The sequence below is a fragment of the Montipora capricornis genome, chromosome 2 (genome assembly GCF_036669925.1).
Source record: "Montipora capricornis isolate CH-2021 chromosome 2, ASM3666992v2, whole genome shotgun sequence".
Classification (NCBI taxonomy): Eukaryota; Metazoa; Cnidaria; class Anthozoa; order Scleractinia; family Acroporidae; genus Montipora; species Montipora capricornis.
The window spans coordinates 1,701,708-1,725,805 of record NC_090884.1 but is presented as its reverse complement, the minus strand read 5'-3'; the positions used below and the strand labels follow the sequence as shown (position 1 = coordinate 1,725,805).

The window sequence follows — 24,098 nt, the reverse complement described above, 5'->3', positions numbered from 1 at the left end:
TATTGTATATTACCAGAAACCCATAAGGGTTGAAACATGTAATGCGCATTCACAGCTTCCGAATATTCAGTGCGAACTGATTGGTTGAGTGTTTCAGTGCTAAGTACCATATTTGGAAACCTCTCGCTCGTGTTGTTCCAAATATGGTACTTAGCAAATTGAATATTTGGAAGCTTGTTTTCCAGCACACAAGGGGCCGTTACATGTTTCAAGCCTTATGGGTTTCTGATATTACTAAAATGAAGTCAAAATCCCAACTGTTCCAAAAAGAACTATCCTGTATAGAAAGTGCTCCTGTATAAACAATTAATCAACATCGAAAGGATTTTTCTTGAATTCAAGCAAGAGCATCGTCCCTTTTTGTTCTTTCCTTATATTATAATTTATTATGCATCAAGTAAAATCTCTTTGACAGAGTAACTTCAAGTTGTTAAATTAGAAACAATAATATTGTGACACAACCTCCATCTGACCATAAGCTACCTCGTGACTATTCTGAAGCACAAAAATAATAAAATGACTCTAATATTTCTAATAATTCTTGTGCTTAACGTAATAAATAACTACCTCAAGATGAATGAAAAGCTTCAATTAAAACAACATTGTTAAATTCATACCTCTTTTTGCAGCCTCATGCAGAGGGTTTTCCACTGATTCAGTGTGTTCCGCAACTACATGTAAAATAATATTACACTATAAATAATGACAATAATATTTACTTGCAGGCAATACGTATAAAAAATCACCCACTGTAGGCAATAATCTTTTAATAAACTTGAGGGTCTGCATATTACACAAGAAAGGTTGCTTTTGAGACACAGGCTAGTCAATAACAAAATTAATATGATATGAAAGAGAGATGTGTTTGTCTGACTGCAAATTTATAACAGATCTTAAAATTCTTATTCAGATAAGGATGCAAAATGAATCTGATATGGTTTGTTGATAAGCATTCTGTATGGATCCAAAATAATTAAATAACAGAATGGTTATATATTCTGTAATTTGAATACAGAAAAACCACCAATAACAATATATTGCTACTACTGGGTATGAAAAGCAAGAAACCCACTCTCCTAAAAGATAGGAGGCAAGTCAAATAAGGAAATATTCAGTAACAGGATGTGTACTACAGAACTGTTCTCCTTGAATGTTCCACGTCCCCATTGCCCAGCCCTGTGTAACATTAAATAAGTGACTGCTGCTCACAAACATATTACCATAGTTTGATGGAATCAATCCTGTTTTGTTCCCCACTTTGGCTTTCCACCATGGTCCAGTGTTCTATAATGCAAAAATACCCTTTTTACTTTTGCTTCCTAACATTCATTTTAAGTTTTGAAATCAATCCTTACACTGCACAGCTCATTTTTGATGATGCAATAATGGATCACGAGGAAATAATATAACATTCCCAGGAGCAGCGTTAGCAAAGTGCCATGAGAACCTTCACCTTGAACCAATGTGTACATACATACATACATACTTAATGGACCGCTCCCCAAAGGGGCTTTTCAGGGCCAATGAAACACAACGAAACGACAGAACAGAACAACAACAACTGTTAAGAATCCCAACTGGCTGGAGGCAAACCAGTTGGCTATTTACAAGTGCAGTTGGAAAGTTGAACCAGGGACTACCAGGATCAAATTCAACCAGTGGTCGGAGCGGGTCTTAAACCCAGGATCTCCGGATCTCAAGGCAAGCACCCTAACCAATGGGCCACACTGCCTCCTGTGTCATACACATGGCCGCTATTTTTGTATTCTTATGTATCTTTGCAAATTGGCCCTTTTGGCCTCACTTTCAAATGTAAAACGAGGCCAAAAAGGCCAAATTGCCATCAAACAAAGAAAATACGAAAATGGCAGCCATTTTGGAATAAGGTGTAAAGGTCTCAAAAATGTTTAGCTCAAGTTTTTTGGTCTTATCTCTTTTGCCAGGTACTCAGGTGTTACCCTCTGATGAAAAACGAACAACTGATTGAATCCTCATAAATTATTGATTTGTAATCTCTCAATTTGAAGAGCTGTTCTTATTATGGAACTTGATTGCCCAATTTAGTTGTGAAATATTCTTAGAGAAGACTGGCAAATGACAATTTTGGTACATTCATCCACTCCTATCATGCTCAAATTTAATTTCTTACCACTTGAAAATGAATTTGTCCACTCTTCACATTCAAATGCGATAAAAGAAAGGTAAATGTCTCTACGATAGTATGTGACTTCTTTCTTTGCTATTAATAAACCTAATAGTTTAAAAATCATGTTTTATTTTAATTAATTTAATTTGCAAACGATATTAGAACAATCCAGAACTGTTAAGTAATTATTGCAGGATTTCATTTCATTTTAGGATTTCAAATATTTACTTACAACAACTTCGAGATATTAGCATGTATTTGCTACTTTTCCTCCAGTGTAAATAAATAAATTTTGTTGGATTTTAGTATAAATACACAGGTGATTATACAAAATTGCGCGCTCTCATTGGCTCGCTATCTCGGATTATCAGCCGATAATCACCTCGACGGACAAAATGGCTGCCAGTAGTCGTTTTAAGTGAAGATGATTTTGCGTTGAAATGTTTTTTTTTTCTCTTTTTTTAAATAATCACCTGTGTATTTATACTAAAACAATTATTCGCCTCAGGCTCAGTGATTATTGGTGAATATTCACCTCAACTTCGTCTCGGTGAATATTCACCGATAATCACTTCGCCTTCTGTGAATAATTGTTAAGTATTGTATACGGCTACTGCAATAATTTGAAGGAATACCGATGCGGTCAGTGTAAAATGCAGCAGACTGCAGACCGGGGGTAAAATGCAGACTGAGGGTAAAATGCAGACTGCAGACCAGGGATAAAATGCAGACTGAGGGTAAAATGAATATTTATAATAAAAAACGAGTCATAAGCATAAAATAAAGAGTGTTTGTATTACATCTGTCACATTATCATGACTGCAGGTCGCTGCACCTTTGGGGACTGGTGTTAAGAGTCCACGGAAAATGCGCTCGTTGAAATCATCTGTGCTTTGTTTTTGCACTTCCAGATGTATTGAAATGTTCAAAGTTATTTCTCACACCAGTACATCGAGGGATATCGATCGATAAACCAACAATTATTACTCGGAATACCTGAAAGGTATCCGAGTTATAGGTTGTTCACCATTTATTACAAAAATCCGGAAATTTCGGTTGGAATGTAAATGGTAAGCCTATTTTGGTCTTCCCAAACGAAAAATTTCCTGAGAAAACGGGATTTTTAGAAAGGTAGTCCAAAATTCCCAAACGGAATTTCCAATCGGAAATCACTTCCAGTCTGCAGTCTGCCTTTTACACTGACCGAATTACTGTTGTTACCCTGTCAATAATGTAAAGAATATCTCCTTCCTCAAAACTTATCTCGTCTGGCTGCAAAAGGAAGAAACAAGAAGAGTAAACATAAACTTAATATCGAATAGTACAAACTTCGAAACAAAGATCGAAAGTCATGATCATTCGGGATGAACTGAGGTTTTGTACCTGTTGCGCAGTATAATTGAACAAAGCTCTCACAACTTGTACATGACCTATGGGAACAAAAACGAATGAATATTTGAAGAATTAAGCAAAAGTCACCAAATTCTGCAATAACCTGGTCTGGGGATTGGAGGAGGAGGTCGACGCGGAACAGACATGCTGTTGTTATTTAGAAAGAAAATATAAGGAAGGAGGAAGTGAGGAGTGCGCGGACGAGTGCGCGTGCGTTTGACCTCATGTGCCTGCAGGAGCATCAGTTTGCGGTTTTCATAATCAATGACAGGTAAGTACTTCATGTAGGTATCCCCTATTAGTATCACCCAACTAGTGGACTAATGCAAATCCTGCATTTTGATTGGCTACGCTACTAGACGACTATTAGCAATAGTCCTCGAGTAGCGAAAAGCGTGACGTTTTCTTTCGTTTTATTCCCAAATAAATATTTCTTCAACTTGCATTTGCTAACTTTATTATTGCCTTTTCTGTCCGACTAGTTGGGTGATACTAAAACAATTAGACCCTTCGCCCTCAAGGGCCACGGGTCTAATTGTTAATTATTATGTATTTTAATTTAAGGTACTTATAGTGTATTTAATAATTAGCCCTATATACCCATGTATACCCTTATATACCCCTATATACCCTTGTATACCCTCATATACTGCTATATACCCATGTATGCCTTATATACCCATGTATACGCTTGTATATCCTTATATACCTGTATACCCACGTATACACTTGTATACCCTTTTATTAAAAACTGGATCATTGGATAATGCAATTCGAGAGTTTTGATTGGCTAAGCCATCATGAGTTATGAGCCATTATACCATGATCTACTAAAACGGCAATCATATTCTTGATTTTTTGGGCCTTTTTATTTTTATTGTAGTCTAGTTTTCTATATTTTGGTGGCTTTTTTAATAAAACACTTATACCACTCGAAGTTGTTTGATATAAGATGATTATATCATATCCAACGCGCGCTCATAGAATATTTGTTAAATATACCCTCGTATACCCTTATAGACCCCTATATACCCACGTATACCCTAATATACCACTATATACCCATGTATACCCCTATATACCCAAGTGTACCCTTGTATACCCTTATTTATCTACGTATACCCTTGTATACACTCATATATCTACGTATACCCTTATACAACCCTGTATACCAACGAATACGCTTGTATACACTTATACACCCCTGTATACCCACGTATACCCCTACATGCCCATGTTTACCCTTATATACCCACGTATACCCTTGTATACCCTTATATATCTACGTATAGCCTTATACACCCCTGTATACCAACGAATACCCTTATATACCCTTATACACCCCTATATACCCACGTATACCGCTACATGCCCATGTATACCTTTAAATACCCACGTATACCCTTGTATACCCTTATATACCCCTATATAACCACGTATACCATGGTCAAAAGGACCGAAGATGTTGGGTACCAGGGTGTGTGGGATCCTAACCTAACCGCAACTTAGCTGATACGTAAGACCATGACTCGTTGTTCCAGGTTTATTGAGGAACAGAATGTAATTTCCGCGAAGATCATGCATAAGAAGGGTGGGGGAGAGAAAACGTATTTTTCATATAAGCAGAAAAACCCTTTTTTCAAAAAAAAACAAAAAGCAAAAAAAAGCAAAAAAAAAAACAAAAACCACATAGTTTTATCAAGTAATACGAGGAAATTTTGAAAGCCCAACTTTGTCGCAAATTTTCTGTGATAAAAACTTGTTCAGAAATCCAAAATCTACGTTAACAGCGCACACCAGGCCTACTCCTGAGTGTCTGGCTAGAGATCATTTCCTCTGGCCGCGCTTCAGCCATTCCATGAGGGCCAGTGTCGTGCTTCTTAAGTTGCCTCGCTCATGCCCAAAAAGAATTCTGGGTAATTCTGCCATTCCATGACAAGGGAAGACTCCCGATTCTCATTTCATAGTTTTTTTCATAAGTGTCGGGCCACCCAGTCCTACCAGCAAAATAACGCATCGATTGAAGGTTTTAGCTTTCAAAACTTGCCCGGATTGTGTCAGTAGGTCCTGGGATTCGTCCACAGAAAGGCCAGAGAGACAACTTCACTCGTGAACCGCCATGTTTACAACAGAGCATTTTAGGTGTCCCAGTCTGCATGAAACCATCTCTCGCCTCTGTCTGAGACAACACCAGACACGCACGGTTCTTACATTACGTTTATGCCTATAAAATCAACTGAAATGTCAATTGCTGGTACAAAAAAAAAAAAACAAACAAACAAAAACCAGGATGTTAATTTTTTTTTGGTAGGCTAGGTATCGAAGAGCCAAAATATTTGCGCATGCGCTGACGGAATGTTTGAACAAGAGACAAAAACGCAGTACCTCCAGACACCGGCGCTGGAGCGTCGTACCAAACGAGTCATCCCGGGATTTCGGCCCGTGCGATCGCTTTTGGACGCAGTTGGCCCTTCGCTGCTTTCTGCTACCGACCTTGCCTCCCGGTACGGCATTGAGGGAGAGATATGTCGGCCCCTAAACCATATGTGACAAATCCCACGCCTACTCACAGCTCCAAACCGCCCTTGTCAATATAGCGTAAGAATTAGATGCCTTATATATTGAAGAGAAAAGTCATTTTATCTGTCATATGGTAAGCACTGGAGTCGCAGATTACAAAGTGTACGCATGCGCCCTCCTAGATGTAACATACATACATACAGTCATAAGCTTTTTCCGAATAACTACAGGAGCTAATATCTTCCAGACATAACATTTACAGCTAAAATACATAGCATATACAGATACCTACTAAATACATAATATTTAAATATATATTCATTAAAAAGAAAAGCCGCTGTACAAAGTGCGGCCCTGGATTCTCTTTTAACACCAGTAAACTCATAGGTACGGATAAAATCAAGTAGCGCATTTCGCAACTTAGCTGATACGTAAGAAAAAAGAGAGCTAAGACCATGAATGGTTGTTGCAGTTTTATTGAGGAACAGAATGTAATTTCCGCGAAGATCATGCATAAGAAGGGGACGGGAGAGAAAACGTACCGCCCTTGTCAATATAGCGTAAGAAATAGATGGCTTATTTATTGAAGATAACAGTCATTTTATCTGTCATATGGTAAGCACTGGAGTCGCAGATTACAATGTGTACGCATGCGCCCTCCTAGATGTAACATACATACATACAGTCATAAGCTTTTTCCGAATAACTACAGGAGCTAATATCTTCCAGACATAACATTTACAGCTAAAATACATAGCATATACAGATACCTACTAAATACATAATATTTAAAGATATATTCATTAAAAAGAAAAGCCGCTGTACAAAGTGCGGCCCTGGATTCTCTTTTAACACCAGTAAACTCATAGGTACGGATAAAATCAAGTAGCGCATTCCGCAACTTAGCTGCTACGTAAGAAAAAAGAGAACTAAGACCATGACTGGTTGTTCCAGGTTTATTGAGGAACAGAATGTAATTTCCGCGAAGATCATGCATAGGAAGGGGACGGGAGAGAAAACGTATTTTTCATATAAGCAGAAAAACCCTTTTGTCAAAAAAAAAAAAAAAAAAGCAAAAAAACCACATACTTTTATCAAGTAATACGAGGAAATTTTGAAAGCCCAACTTTGTCGCAAATATTCTGTGATAAAAACTTGTACAGAAATCCAAATTCTACGTAAACTCCGCACACCAGGCCTACACCTGAGTGTCTGGCTAGAGATCATTACCTCTGGCCGCGCTTCAGCCATTCGATGAGGGCCAGTGTCGTTCTTCTTAAGTTGCCTCGCTCATGCCCAAAAATTATTCCGCGTAATTCTGCCATTCCATGACAAGGGAAGACTCCCGATTCTCATTTCATAGTTTTTTTCATAAGTGTCGGGCCACCCAGTCCTACCAGCAAAATAACGCATCGATTGAAGGTTTTAGCTTTCAAAACTTGCCCGGATTGTGTCAGTAGGTCCTGGGATTCGTCCACAGAAAGGCCAGAGAGACAACTTCACTCGTGTACCGCCATGTTTAAAACAGAGCATTTTAGGTGTCCCAGTCTGCATGAAACCATCTCTCGCCTCTGTCTGAGACAACACCAGACACGCACGGTTCTTACATTACGTTTATGCCTATAAAATCAACTGAAATGTCAATTGCTGGTACAAAAAAAAAAAAACAAACAAACAAAAACCAGGATGTTAATTTTTTTTTGGTAGGCTAGGTATCGAAGAGCCAAAACATTTGCGCATGCGCTGACGGAATGTTTGAACAAGAGACAAAAACGCAGTACCTCCAGACACCGGCGCTGGAGCGTCGTACCAAACGAGTCATCCCGGGATTTCGGCCCGTGCGATCGCTTTTGGACGCAGTTGGCCCTTCGCTGCTTTCTGCTACCGACCTTGCCTCCCGGTACGGCATTGAGGGAGAGATATGTCGGCCCTAAACTATATGTGACAAATCCCACGCCTACTCACAGCTCCAAACCGCCCTTGTCAATATAGCGTAAGAATTAGATGCCTTATATATTGAAGAGAAAAGTCATTTTATCTGTCATATTCTAAGCACTGGAGTCGCAGATTACAAAGTGTACGCATGCGCCCTCCTAGATGTAACATACATACATACAGTCATAAGCTTTTTCCGAATAACTACAGGAGCTAATATCTTCCAGACATAACATTTACAGCTAAAATACATAGCATATACAGATACCTACTAAATACATAATATTTAAAGATATATTCATTAAAAAGAAAAGCCGCTGTACAAAGTGCGGCCCTGGATTCTCTTTTAACACCAGTAAACTCATAGGTACGGATAAAATCAAGTAGCGCATTCCGCAACTTAGCTGCTACGTAAGAAAAAAGAGAACTAAGACCATGACTGGTTGTTCCAGGTTTATTGAGGAACAGAATGTAATTTCCGCGAAGATCATGCATAGGAAGGGGACGGGAGAGAAAACGTATTTTTCATATAAGCAGAAAAACCCTTTGTTGCAAAAAAAAAAAAAAAAGCAAAAAAACCACATACTTTTATCAAGTAATACGAGGAAATTTTGAAAGCCCAACTTTGTCGCAAATTTTCTGTGATAAAAACTTGTTCAGAAATCCAAAATCTACGTTAACAGCGCACACCAGGCCTACTCCTGAGTGTCTGGCTAGAGATCATTTCCTCTGGCCGCGCTTCAGCCATTCCATGAGGGCCAGTGTCGTGCTTCTTAAGTTGCCTCGCTCATGCCCAAAAAGAATTCTGGGTACTTCTGCCATTTGATGACAAGGGAAGACTCCCGATTCTCATTTCATAGTTTTTTTCATAAGTGTCGGGCCACCCAGTCCTACCAGCAAAATAACGCATCGATTGAAGGTTTTAGCTTTCAAAACTTGCCCGGATTGTGTCAGTAGGTCCTGGGATTCGTCCACAGAAAGGCCAGAGAGACAACTTCACTCGTGAACCGCCATGTTTATAACAGAGCATTTTAGGTGTCCCAGTCTGCATGAAACCATCTCTCGCCTCTGTCTGAGACAACACCAGACACGCACGGTTCTTACATTACGTTTATGCCTATAAAATCAACTGAAATGTCAATTGCTGGTACAAAAAAAAAAAAAACAAACAAACAAAAACCAGGATGTTAATTTTTTTTTGGTAGGCTAGGTATCGAAGAGCCAAAACATTTGCGCATGCGCTGACGGAATGTTTGAACAAGAGACAAAAACGCAGTACCTCCAGACACCGGCGCTGGAGCGTCGTACCAAACGAGTCATCCCGGGATTTCGGCCCGTGCGATCGCTTTTGGACGCAGTTGGCCCTTCGCTGCTTTCTGCTACCGACCTTGCCTCCCGGTACGGCATTGAGGGAGAGATATGCCGGCCCTAAACCATATGTGACAAATCCCACGCCTACTCACAGCTCCAAACCGCCCTTGTCAATATAGCGTAAGAATTAGATGCCTTATATATTGAAGAGAAAAGTCATTTTATCTGTCATATGGTAAGCACTGGAGTCGCAGATTACAAAGTGTACGCATGCGCCCTCCTAGATGTAACATACATACATACAGTCATAAGCTTTTTCCGAATAACTACAGGAGCTAATATCTTCCAGACATAACATTTACAGCTAAAATACATAGCATATACAGATACCTACTAAATACATAATATTTAAAGATATATTCATTAAAAAGAAAAGCCGCTGTACAAAGTGCGGCCCTGGATTCTCTTTTAACACCAGTAAACTCATAGGTACGGATAAAATCAAGTAGCGCATTCCGCAACTTAGCTGCTACGTAAGAAAAAAGAGAACTAAGACCATGACTGGTTGTTCCAGGTTTATTGAGGAACAGAATGTAATTTCCGCGAAGATCATGCATAGGAAGGGGACGGGAGAGAAAACGTATTTTTCATATAAGCAGAAAAACCCTTTTTTGAAAACAAAAAGCAAAACAAAAAAAACCACATACTTTTATCAAGTAACACGAGGAAATTTCAACTTTGTCGCAAATTTTCTGTGATAAAAACTTGTTCAGAAATCCAAAATCTACGTTAACAGCGCACACCAGGCCTACTCCTGAGTGTCTGGCTAGAGATCATTTCCTCTGGCCGCGCTTCAGCCATTCCATGAGGGCCAGTGTCGTGCTTCTTAAGTTGCCTCGCTCATGCCCAAAAAGAATTCTGGGTAATTCTGCCATTCCATGACAAGGGAAGACTCCCGATTCTCATTTCATAGTTTTTTTCATAAGTGTCGGGCCACCCAGTCCTACCAGCAAAATAACGCATCGATTGAAGGTTTTAGCTTTCAAAACTTGCCCGGATTGTGTCAGTAGGTCCTGGGATTCGTCCACAGAAAGGCCAGAGAGACAACTTCACTCGTGAACCGCCATGTTTAACACAGAGCATTTTAGGTGTCCCAGTCTGCATGAAACCATCTCTCGCCTCTGTCTGAGACAACACCAGACACGCACGGTTCTTACATTACGTTTATGCCTATAAAATCAACTGAAATGTCAATTGCTGGTACAAAAAAAAAAAAAACAAACAAACAAAAACCAGGATGTTAATTTTTTTTTGGTAGGCTAGGTATCGAAGAGCCAAAACATTTGCGCATGCGCTGACGGAATGTTTGAACAAGAGACAAAAACGCAGTACCTCCAGACACCGGCGCTGGAGCGTCGTACCAAACGAGTCATCCCGGGATTTCGGCCCGTGCGATCGCTTTTGGACGCAGTTGGCCCTTCGCTGCTTTCTGCTACCGACCTTGCCTCCCGGTACGGCATTGAGGGAGAGATATGTCGGCCCCTAAACCATATGTGACAAATCCCACGCCTACTCACAGCTCCAAACCGCCCTTGTCAATATAGCGTAAGAATTAGATGCCTTATATATTGAAGAGAAAAGTCATTTTATCTGTCATATGGTAAGCACTGGAGTCGCAGATTACAAAGTGTACGCATGCGCCCTCCTAGATGTAAAATACTTACAGTCATAAGCTTTTTCCGAATAACTATAGGAGCTAATATCTTCCAGACATAACATTTACAGCTAAAATACATAGCATATACAGATACCTACTAAATACATAATATTTAAAGATATATTCATTAAAAAGAAAAGCCGCTGTACAAAGTGCGGCCCTGGATTCTCTTTTAACACCAGTAAACTCATAGGTACGGATCAAATCAAGTAGCGCATTCCGCAACTTAGCTGCTACGTAAGAAAAAAGAGAACTAAGACCATGACTGGTTGTTCCAGGTTTATTGAGGAACAGAATGTAATTTCCGCGAAGATCATGCATAGGAAGGGGACGGGAGAGAAAACGTATTTTTCATATAAGCAGAAAAACCCTTTGTTCAAAAAAAAAAAAAAAAAAGCAAAAAAACCACATACTTTTATCAAGTAATACGAGGAAATTTTGAAAGCCCAACTTTGTCGCAAATTTTCTGTGATAAAAACTTGTTCAGAAATCCAAAATCTACGTTAACAGCGCACACCAGGCCTACTCCTGAGTGTCTGGCTAGAGATCATTTCCTCTGGCCGCGCTTCAGCCATTCCATGAGGGCCAGTGTCGTGCTTCTTAAGTTGCCTCGCTCATGCCCAAAAAGAATTCTGGGTAATTCTGCCATTCCATGACAAGGGAAGACTCCCGATTCTCATTTCATAGTTTTTTTCATAAGTGTCGGGCCACCCAGTCCTACCAGCAAAATAACGCATCGATTGAAGGTTTTAGCTTTCAAAACTTGCCCGGATTGTGTCAGTAGGTCCTGGGATTCGTCCACAGAAAGGCCAGAGAGACAACTTCACTCGTGAACCGCCATGTTTAAAACAGAGCATTTTAGGTGTCCCAGTCTGCATGAAACCATCTCTCGCCTCTGTCTGAGACAACACCAGACACGCACGGTTCTTACATTACGTTTATGCCTATAAAATCAACTGAAATGTCAATTGCTGGTACAAAAAAAAAAAAAAAAAAAAACAAAAACCAGGATGTTAATTTTTTTTTGGTAGGCTAGGTATCGAAGAGCCAAAACATTTGCGCATGCGCTGACGGAATGTTTGAACAAGAGACAAAAACGCAGTACCTCCAGACACCGGCGCTGGAGCGTCGTACCAAACGAGTCATCCCGGGATTTCGGCCCGTGCGATCGCTTTTGGACGCAGTTGGCCCTTCGCTGCTTTCTGCTACCGACCTTGCCTCCCGGTACGGCATTGAGGGAGAGATATGTCGGCCCCTAAACCATATGTGACAAATCCCACGCCTACTCACAGCTCCAAACCGCCCTTGTCAATATAGCGTAAGAATTAGATGCCTTATATATTGAAGAGAAAAGTCATTTTATCTGTCATATGGTAAGCACTGGAGTCGCAGATTACAAAGTGTACGCATGCGCCCTCCTAGATGTAAAATACATACAGTCATAAGCTTTTTCCGAATAACTACAGGAGCTAATATCTTCCAGACATAACATTTACAGCTAAAATACATAGCATATACAGATACCTACTAAATACATAATATTTAAAGATATATTCATTAAAAAGAAAAGCCGCTGTACAAAGTGCGGCCCTGGATTCTCTTTTAACACCAGTAAACTCATAGGTACGGATTAAATCAGGTAGCGCATTCCGCAACTTAGCTGCTACGTACGAAAAAAGAGAACTAAGACCATGACTGGTTGTTCCAGGTTTATTGAGGAACAGAATGTAATTTCCGCGAAGATCATGCATAGGAAGGGGACGGGAGAGAAAACGTATTTTTCATATAAGCAGAAAAACCCTTTGTTCAAAAAAAAAAAAAAAAAAAAAAGCAAAAAAACCACATACTTTTATCAAGTAATACGAGGAACTTTTGAAAGCCCAACTTTGTCGCAAATTTTCTGTGATAAAAACTTGTTCAGAAATCCAAAATCTACGTTAACAGCGCACACCAGGCCTACTCCTGAGTGTCTGGCTAGAGATCATTTCCTCTGGCCGCGCTTCAGCCATTCCATGAGGGCCAGTGTCGTGCTTCTTAAGTTGCCTCGCTCATGCCCAAAAAGAATTCTGGGTACTTCTGCCATTCCATGACAAGGGAAGACTCCCGATTCTCATTTCATAGTTTTTTTCATAAGTGTCGGGCCACCCAGTCCTACCAGCAAAATAACGCATCGATTGAAGGTTTTAGCTTTCAAAACTTGCCCGGATTGTGTCAGTAGGTCCTGGGATTCGTCCACAGAAAGGCCAGAGAGACAACTTCACTCGTGAACCGCCATGTTTACAACAGAGCATTTTAGGTGTCCCAGTCTGCATGAAACCATCTCTCGCCTCTGTCTGAGACAACACCAGACACGCACGGTTCTTACATTACGTTTATGCCTATAAAATCAACTGAAATGTCAATTGCTGGTACAAAAAAAAAAAAACAAACAAACAAAAACCAGGATGTTAATTTTTTTTTGGTAGGCTAGGTATCGAAGAGCCAAAACATTTGCGCATGCGCTGACGGAATGTTTGAACAAGAGACAAAAACGCAGTACCTCCAGACACCGGCGCTGGAGCGTCGTACCAAACGAGTCATCCCGGGATTTCGGCCCGTGCGATCGCTTTTGGACGCAGTTGGCCCTTCGCTGCTTTCTGCTACCGACCTTGCCTCCCGGTACGGCATTGAGGGAGAGATATGTCGGCCCCTAAACCATATGTGACAAATCCCACGCCTACTCACAGCTCCAAACCGCCCTTGTCAATATAGCGTAAGAATTAGATGCCTTATATATTGAAGAGAAAAGTCATTTTATCTGTCATATGGTAAGCACTGGAGTCGCAGATTACAAAGTGTACGCATGCGCCCTCCTAGATGTAAAATACATACATACATTAATAAGCTTTTTACGAATAAATACAGGAGCTAATATCTTCCAGACATAACATTTACAGCTAAAATACATAGCATATACAGATACCTACTAAATACATAATATTTAAAGATATATTCATTAAAAAGAAAAGCCGCTGTACAAAGTGCGGCCCTGGATTCTCTTTTAACACCAGTAAACTCATAGTTACGGATTAAATCATGTAGCGCATTCCGCAACTTAGCTGCTACGTAAGAAAAAAGAGAACTAAGACCATGACTGGTTGTTCCAGGTTTATTGAGGAACAGAATGTAATTTCCGCGAAGATCATGCATAGGAAGGGGACGGGAGAGAAAACGTATTTTTCATATAAGCAGAAAAACCCTTTTTTCAAAAAAAAAAAAAAAAAAGCAAAAAAAAACCACATACTTTTATCAAGTAATACGAGGAAATTTTGAAAGCCCAACTTTGTCGCAAATTTTCTGTGATAAAAACTTGTTCAGAAATCCAAAATCTACGTTAACAGCGCACACCAGGCCTACTCCTGAGTGTCTGGCTAGAGATCATTTCCTCTGGCCGCGCTTCAGCCATTCCATGAGGGCCAGTGTCGTGCTTCTTAAGTTGCCTCGCTCATGCCCAAAAAGAATTCTGGGTACTTCTGCCATTCCATGACAAGGGAAGACTCCCGATTCTCATTTCATAGTTTTTTTCATAAGTGTCGGGCCACCCAGTCCTACCAGCAAAATAACGCATCGATTGAAGGTTTTAGCTTTCAAAACTTGCCCGGATTGTGTCAGTAGGTCCTGGGATTCGTCCACAGAAAGGCCAGAGAGACAACTTCACTCGTGAACCGCCATGTTTAAAACAGAGCATTTTAGGTGTCCCAGTCTGCATGAAACCATCTCTCGCCTCTGTCTGAGACAACACCAGACACGCACGGTTCTTACATTACGTTTATGCCTATAAAATCAACTGAAATGTCAATTGCTGGTACAAAAAAAAAAAACAAAAAAACAAAAACCAGGATGTTAATTTTTTTTTGGTAGGCTAGGTATCGAAGAGCCAAAACATTTGCGCATGCGCTGACGGAATGTTTGAACAAGAGACAAAAACGCAGTACCTCCAGACACCGGCGCTGGAGCGTCGTACCAAACGAGTCATCCCGGGATTTCGGCCCGTGCGATCGCTTTTGGACGCAGTTGGCCCTTCGCTGCTTTCTGCTACCGACCTTGCCTCCCGGTACGGCATTGAGGGAGAGATATGTCGGCCCCTAAACCATATGTGACAAATCCCACGCCTACTCACAGCTCCAAACCGCCCTTGTCAATATAGCGTAAGAATTAGATGCCTTATATATTGAAGAGAAAAGTCATTTTATCTGTCATATGGTAAGCACTGGAGTCGCAGATTACAAAGTCTGCGCATGCGCCCTCCTAGATGTAAAATACTTACAGTCATAAGCTTTTTCCGAATAACTATAGGAGCTAATATCTTCCAGACATAACATTTACAGCTAAAATACATAGCATATACAGATACCTACTAAATACATAATATTTAAAGATATATTCATTAAAAAGAAAAGCCGCTGTACAAAGTGCGGCCCTGGATTCTCTTTTAACACCAGCAAACTCATGGGTACGGATTAAATCAGGTAGCGCATTCCGCAACTTAGCTGCTACGTAAGAAAAAAGAGAACTAAGACCATGACTGGTTGTTCCAGGTTTATTGAGGAACAGAATGTAATTTCCGCGAAGATCATGCATAGGAAGGGGACGGGAGAGAAAACGTATTTTTCATATAAGCAGAAAAACCCTTTGTTCAAAAAAAAAAAAAAAAAAGCAAAAAAAAAACCACATACTTTTATCAAGTAATACGAGGAAATTTTGAAAGCCCAACTTTGTCGCAAATTTTCTGTGATAAAAACTTGTTCAGAAATCCAAAATCTACGTTAACAGCGCACACCAGGCCTACTCCTGAGTGTCTGGCTAGAGATCATTTCCTCTGGCCGCGCTTCAGCCATTCCATGAGGGCCAGTGTCGTGCTTCTTAAGTTGCCTCGCTCATGCCCAAAAAGAATTCTGGGTACTTCTGCCATTCCATGACAAGGGAAGACTCCCGATTCTCATTTCATAGTTTTTTTCATAAGTGTCGGGCCACCCAGTCCTACCAGCAAAATAACGCATCGATTGAAGGTTTTAGCTTTCAAAACTTGCCCGGATTGTGTCAGTAGGTCCTGGGATTCGTCCACAGAAAGGCCAGAGAGACAACTTCACTCGTGAACCGCCATGTTTACCACAGAGCATTTTAGGTGTCCCAGTCTGCATGAAACCATCTCTCGCCTCTGTCTGAGACAACACCAGACACGCACGGTTCTTACATTACGTTTATGCCTATAAAATCAACTGAAATGTCAATTGCTGGTACAAAAAAAAAAAAAACAAACAAACAAAAACCAGGATGTTAATTTTTTTTTGGTAGGCTAGGTATCGAAGAGCCAAAACATTTGCGCATGCGCTGACGGAATGTTTGAACAAGAGACAAAAACGCAGTACCTCCAGACACCGGCGCTGGAGCGTCGTACCAAACGAGTCATCCCGGGATTTCGGCCCGTGCGATCGCTTTTGGACGCAGTTGGCCCTTCGCTGCTTTCTGCTACCGACCTTGCCTCCCGGTACGGCATTGAGGGAGAGATATGTCGGCCCCTAAACCATATGTGACAAATCCCACGCCTACTCACAGCTCCAAACCGCCCTTGTCAATATAGCGTAAGAATTAGATGCCTTATATATTGAAGAGAAAAGTCATTTTATCTGTCATATGGTAAGCACTGGAGTCGCAGATTACAAAGTCTGCGCATGCGCCCTCCTAGATGTAAAATACTTACAGTCATAAGCTTTTTCCGAATAACTACAGGAGCTAATATCTTCCAGACATAACATTTACAGCTAAAATACATAGCATATACAGATACCTACTAAATACATAATATTTAAAGATATATTCATTAAAAAGAAAAGCCGCTGTACAAAGTGCGGCCCTGGATTCTCTTTTAACACCAGTAAACTCATGGGTACGGATTAAATCAGGTAGCGCATTCCGCAACTTAGCTGCTACGTAAGAAAAAAGAGAACTAAGACCATGACTGGTTGTTCCAGGTTTATTGAGGAACAGAATGTAATTTCCGCGAAGATCATGCATAGGAAGGGGACGGGAGAGAAAACGTATTTTTCATATAAGCAGAAAAACCCTTTGTTCAAAAAAAAAACAAAAAAAAAAAAAAAAACCACATACTTTTATCAAGTAATACGAGGAAATTTTGAAAGCCCAACTTTGTCGCAAATTTTCTGTGATAAAAACTTGTTCAGAAATCCAAAATCTACGTTAACAGCGCACACCAGGCCTACTCCTGAGTGTCTGGCTAGAGATCATTTCCTCTGGCCGCGCTTCAGCCATTCCATGAGGGCCAGTGTCGTGCTTCTTAAGTTGCCTCGCTCATGCCCAAAAAGAATTCTGGGTAATTCTGCCATTCCATGACAAGGGAAGACTCCCGATTCTCATTTCATAGTTTTTTTCATAAGTGTCGGGCCACCCAGTCCTACCAGCAAAATAACGCATCGATTGAAGGTTTTAGCTTTCAAAACTTGCCCGGATTGTGTCAGTAGGTCCTGGGATTCGTCCACAGAAAGGCCAGAGAGACAACTTCACTCGTGAACCGCCATGTTTACCACAGAGCATTTTAGGTGTCCCAGTCTGCATGAAACCATCTCTCGCCTCTGTCTGAGACAACACCAGACACGCACGGTTCTTACATTACGTTTATGCCTATAAAATCAACTGAAATGTCAATTGCTGGTACAAAAAAAAAAAAAACAAACAAACAAAAACCAGGATGTTAATTTTTTTTTGGTAGGCTAGGTATCGAAGAGCCAAAACATTTGCGCATGCGCTGACGGAATGTTTGAACAAGAGACAAAAACGCAGTACCTCCAGACACCGGCGCTGGAGCGTCGTACCAAACGAGTCATCCCGGGATTTCGGCCCGTGCGATCGCTTTTGGACGCAGTTGGCCCTTCGCTGCTTTCTGCTACCGACCTTGCCTCCCGGTACGGCATTGAGGGAGAGATATGTCGGCCCCTAAACCATATGTGACAAATCCCACGCCTACTCACAGCTCCAAACCGCCCTTGTCAATATAGCGTAAGAATTAGATGCCTTATATATTGAAGAGAAAAGTCATTTTATCTGTCATATGGTAAGCACTGGAGTCGCAGATTACAAAGTGTACGCATGCGCCCTCCTAGATGTAACATACATACAGTCATAAGCTTTTTCCGAATAACTACAGGAGCTAATATCTTCCAGACATAACATTTACAGCTAAAATACATAGCATATACAGATACCTACTAAATACATAATATTTAAAGATATATTCATTAAAAAGAAAAGCCGCTGTACAAAGTGCGGCCCTGGATTCTCTTTTAACACCAGTAAACTCATAGGTACGGATAAAATCAAGTAGCGCATTCCGCAACTTAGCTGCTACGTACGAAAAAAGAGAACTAAGACCATGACTGGTTGTTCCAGGTTTATTGAGGAACAGAATGTAATTTCCGCGAAGATCATGCATAGGAAGGGGACGGGAGAGAAAACGTATTTTTCATATAAGCAGAAAAACCCTAGTGTCAAAAAAAAAAAAAAAAAGCAAAAAAAGCAAAAAAACCACATACTTTTATCAAGTAATACGAGGAAATTTTGAAAGCCCAACTTTGTCGCAAATTTTCTGTGATAAAAACTTGTTCAGAAATCCAAAATCTACGTTAACAGCGCACACCAGGCCTACTCCTGAGTGTCTGGCTAGAGATCATTTCCTCTGGCCGCGCTTCAGCCATTCCATGAGGGCCAGTGTCGTGCTTCTTAAGTTGCCTCGCTCATGCCCAAAAAGAATTCTGGGTACTTCTGCCATTCCATGACAAGGGAAGACTCCCGATTCTCATTTCATAGTTTTTTTCATAAGTGTCGGGCCACCCAGTCCTACCAGCAAAATAACGCATCGATTGAAGGTTTTAGCTTTCAAAACTTGCCCGGATTGTGTCAGTAGGTCCTGGGATTCGTCCACAGAAAGGCCAGAGAGACAACTTCACTCGTGAACCGCCATGTTTACACAGAGCATTTTAGGTGTCCCAGTCTGCATGAAACCATCTCTCGCCTCTGTCTGAGACAACACCAGACACGCACGGTTCTTACATTACGTTTATGCCTATAAAATCAACTGAAATGTCAATTGCTGGTACAAAAAAAAAAAAACAAACAAACAAAAACCAGGATGTTAATTTTTTTTTGGTAGGCTAGGTATCGAAGAGCCAAAACATTTGCGCATGCGCTGACGGAATGTTTGAACAAGAGACAAAAACGCAGTACCTCCAGACACCGGCGCTGGAGCGTCGTACCAAACGAGTCATCCCGGGATTTCGGCCCGTGCGATCGCTTTTGGACGCAGTTGGCCCTTCGCTGCTTTCTGCTACCGACCTTGCCTCCCGGTACGGCATTGAGGGAGAGATATGTCGGCCCCTAAACCATATGTGACAAATCCCACGCCTACTCACAGCTCCAAACCGCCCTTGTCAATATAGCGTAAGAATTAGATGCCTTATATATTGAAGAGAAAAGTCATTTTATCTGTCATATGGTAAGCACTGGAGTCGCAGATTACAAAGTGTACGCATGCGCCCTCCTAGATGTAACATACATACAGTCATAAGCTTTTTCCGAATAACTACAGGAGCTAATATCTTCCAGACATAACATTTACAGCTAAAATACATAGCATATACAGATACCTACTAAATACATAATATTTAAAGATATATTCATTAAAAAGAAAAGCCGCTGTACAAAGTGCGGCCCTGGATTCTCTTTTAACACCAGTAAACTCATAGGTACGGATAAAATCAAGTAGCGCATTCCGCAACTTAGCTGCTACGTAAGAAAAAAGAGAACTAAGACCATGACTGGTTGTTCCAGGTTTATTGAGGAACAGAATGTAATTTCCGCGAAGATCATGCATAGGAAGGGGACGGGAGAGAAAACGTATTTTTCATATAAGCAGAAAAACCCTTTGTTCAAAAAAAACAAAAAAAAAGCAAAAAAGCAAAAAAACCACATACTTTTATCAAGTAATACGAGGAAATTTTGAAAGCCCAACTTTGTCGCAAATTTTCTGTGATAAAAACTTGTTCAGAAATCCAAAATCTACGTTAACAGCGCACACCAGGCCTACTCCTGAGTGTCTGGCTAGAGATCATTTCCTCTGGCCGCGCTTCAGCCATTCCATGAGGGCCAGTGTCGTGCTTCTTAAGTTGCCTCGCTCATGCCCAAAAAGAATTCTGGGTAATTCTGCCATTCCATGACAAGGGAAGACTCCCGATTCTCATTTCATAGTTTTTTTCATAAGTGTCGGGCCACCCAGTCCTACCAGCAAAATAACGCATCGATTGAAGGTTTTAGCTTTCAAAACTTGCCCGGATTGTGTCAGTAGGTCCTGGGATTCGTCCACAGAAAGGCCAGAGAGACAACTTCACTCGTGAACCGCCATGTTTACAACAGAGCATTTTAGGTGTCCCAGTCTGCATGAAACCATCTCTCGCCTCTGTCTGAGACAACACCAGACACGCACGGTTCTTACATTACGTTTATGCCTATAAAATCAACTGAAATGTCAATTGCTGGTACAAAAAAAAAAAAACAAACAAACAAAAACCAGGATGTTAATTTTTTTTTGGTAGGCTAGGTATCGAAGAGCCAAAACATTTGCGCATGCGCTGACGGAATGTTTGAACAAGAGACAAAAACGCAGTACCTCCAGACACCGGCGCTGGAGCGTCGTACCAAACGAGTCATCCCGGGATTTCGGCCCGTGCGATCGCTTTTGGACGCAGTTGGCCCTTCGCTGCTTTCTGCTACCGACCTTGCCTCCCGGTACGGCATTGAGGGAGAGATATGTCGGCCCCTAAACCATATGTGACAAATCCCACGCCTACTCACAGCTCCAAACCGCCCTTGTCAATATAGCGTAAGAATTAGATGCCTTATATATTGAAGAGAAAAGTCATTTTATCTGTCATATGGTAAGCACTGGAGTCGCAGATTACAAAGTGTACGCATGCGCCCTCCTAGATGTAACATACATACATACAGTCATAAGCTTTTTCCGAATAACTACAGGAGCTAATATCTTCCAGACATAACATTTACAGCTAAAATACATAGCATATACAGATACCTACTAAATACATAATATTTAAAGATATATTCATTAAAAAGAAAAGCCGCTGTACAAAGTGCGGCCCTGGATTCTCTTTTAACACCAGTAAACTCATAGGTACGGATAAAATCAAGTAGCGCATTCCGCAACTTAGCTGCTACGTAAGAAAAAAGAGAACTAAGACCATGACTGGTTGTTCCAGGTTTATTGAGGAACAGAATGTAATTTCCGCGAAGATCATGCATAGGAAGGGGACGGGAGAGAAAACGTATTTTTCATATAAGCAGAAAAACCCTTTGTTCAAAAAAAAAAAAAAAAGCAAAAAAAGCAAAAAAACCACATACTTTTATCAAGTAATACGAGGAAATTTTGAAAGCCCAACTTTGTCGCAAATTTTCTGTGATAAAAACTTGTTCAGAAATCCAAAATCTACGTTAACAGCGCACACCAGGCCTACTCCTGAGTGTCTGGCTAGAGATCATTTCCTCTGGCCGCGCTTCAGCCATTCCATGAGGGCCAGTGTCGTGCTTCTTAAGTTGCCTCGCTCATGCCCAAAAAGAATTCTGGGTAATTCTGCCATTCCATGACAAGGGAAGACTCCCGATTCTCATTTCATAGTTTTTTTCATAAGTGTCGGGCCACCCAGTCCTACCAGCAAAATAAGGCCTCGATTGAAGGTTTCAGCTTTCAAAACTTGCCCACATTGTGTCAGTAGGTCCTGGGATTCGTCTACAGAAAGGCCAGAGAGACAACTTCACTCGTGAACCGCCATGTTTACAACAGAGCATTTTAGGTGTCCCAGTCTGCATGAAACCATCTCTCGCCTCTGTCTGAGACAACACCAGACACGCACGTTTATTACATTACGTTTATGCCTATAAAATCAACTGAAATGTCAATTGCTGGTACAAAAAAAAAAAAAAAAAAGCCAGGATGTTAATTTTTTTTGGTAGGCTAGATATCGAAGAGCCAGAACATTTGCGCATGCGCTAACGGAATGTTTGAACAAGAGAGAAAAACGCAGTACCTCCAGACACCGGCGCTGGAGCGTCGTACCAAACGAGTCATCCCGGGATTTCGGCCCGTGCGATCGCTTTTGTACGCAGTTGGCCCTTCGCTGCTTTCTGCTACCGACCTTGCCTCCCGGTACGGCATTGAGGGAGAGATATTTCGGCCCCTAAACCATATGTGACAAATCCCACGCCTACTCACAGCTCCAAACCGCCCTTGTCAATATAGCGTAAGAATTAGATGCCTTATATATTGAAGAGAAAAGTCATTTTATCTGTCATATGGTAAGCACTGGAGTCGCAGATTACAAAGTGTACGCATGCGCCCTCCTAGATGTAACATACATACATACAGTCATAAGCTTTTTCCGAATAACTACAGGAGCTAATATCTTCCAGACATAACATTTACAGCTAAAATACATAGCATATACAGATACCTACTAAATACATAATATTTAAAGATATATTCATTAAAAAGAAAAGCCGCTGTACAAAGTGCGGCCCTGGATTCTCTTTTAACACCAGTAAACTCATAGGTACGGATAAAATCAAGTAGCGCATTCCGCAACTTAGCTGCTACGTAAGAAAAAAGAGAACTAAGACCATGACTGGTTGTTCCAGGTTTATTGAGGAACAGAATGTAATTTCCGCGAAGATCATGCATAGGAAGGGGACGGGAGAGAAAACGTATTTTTCATATAAGCAGAAAAACCCTTTGTTCAAAAAAAAAAAAAAAAGCAAAAAAAAGCAAAAAAACCACATACTTTTATCAAGTAATACGAGGAAATTTTGAAAGCCCAACTTTTTCGCAAATTTTCTGTGATAAAAACTTGTTCAGAAATCCAAAATCTACGTTAACAGCGCACACCAGGCCTACTCCTGAGTGTCTGGCTAGAGATCATTTCCTCTGGCCGCGCTTCAGCCATTCCATGAGGGCCAGTGTCGTGCTTCTTAAGTTGCCTCGCTCATGCCCAAAAAGAATTCTGGGTAATTCTGCCATTTCATGACAAGGGAAGATTCCCGATTGTCATTTTTTGTTTTTTTCATAAGTGTTGGGCCACCCAGTCCTACCAGCAAAATAACGCATCGATTGAGGGTTTTAGCTTTCAAAACTTGCCCGGATTGTGTCAGTAGGTCCTGGGATTCGTCCACAGAAAGGCCAGAGAGACAACTTCACTCGTGAACCGCCATGATTTAGGCGTCCCAGTCTGCATGAAATCATCTCTCGCCTCTGTTTTCTTTCAAAGGCTTGCCTTTACCCACATTCTAGCTTAATGATGCCAGCCTGGTGGCTTCTGTAGACGAAAGTGGCCTGAAAAGGCAATTATAAAATGATTACCTACCACATTTGAGCCAACTCGCTCGCTCGTTGTCGGAACTTAAACGGATGACATTTGTCACGTGATGCTCTAACATTTCACTGAGGTAAGTACTTCATGTATATCTTATTCTTATGTATTTAAATATAAGGTGTTTATAGAGTATTTGATAATTGGCCCTATATACCCTATATAAGGGTATACATGGGTATATAGGGGTATAAAAGGGTATACATGAGTATGCAGGGGTATGTAAGGGTTTACATGGGTATATATGGGTATATAAGGGTATATATGGGTATATAGGGGTAGATAAGGGTATATAAGGGTATACAAGGGTATAAAGGGGGTAGTTTCTAAAGAAACTGTGGTGCTGCGTCGGTGGGGTAGTAGTATACAAAAATTTGGTTTTATCAACGGAGTTGATAATGTAAATTGGCCACCGTACCGATTCGCTCTGACTAAGGGCTAACGCTCGAAACGTCAGCTTTTAGAATCTCTGTACGGTGGCCAATTTACATTATCAACTCCGTTGATAAAACCAATTTTTGTATACAAGGGTATACGTGGGTATATTAGGGTATACAAGGGTATATAGGGCTTATTATTTAAAGACACTATAATA

The 24,098-nt window shown here is 40.9% G+C and overlaps 1 protein-coding gene across 1 annotated transcript in view; it reads right to left on the bottom strand.

The window, feature by feature from the left end:
- LOC138038382 (osteoclast-stimulating factor 1-like) overlaps window positions 1-3,760 on the bottom strand; it is a 13,050-nt gene extending 9,290 nt beyond the window's left edge. Inside the window, exons 1-5 of the mRNA XM_068884208.1 lie at window positions 3,642-3,760; window positions 3,530-3,576; window positions 3,368-3,418; window positions 1,221-1,284; window positions 618-671 (exon numbers count right to left, since the gene is read on the bottom strand). Of these exons, the coding sequence (XP_068740309.1) occupies window positions 618-671; window positions 1,221-1,284; window positions 3,368-3,418; window positions 3,530-3,576; window positions 3,642-3,684 (259 nt within the window). The 5' untranslated portion in view covers window positions 3,685-3,760. The remainder of the gene's footprint in view (window positions 1-617; window positions 672-1,220; window positions 1,285-3,367; window positions 3,419-3,529; window positions 3,577-3,641) is intronic.
- Window positions 3,761-24,098: the final 20,338 nt, after the last annotated feature.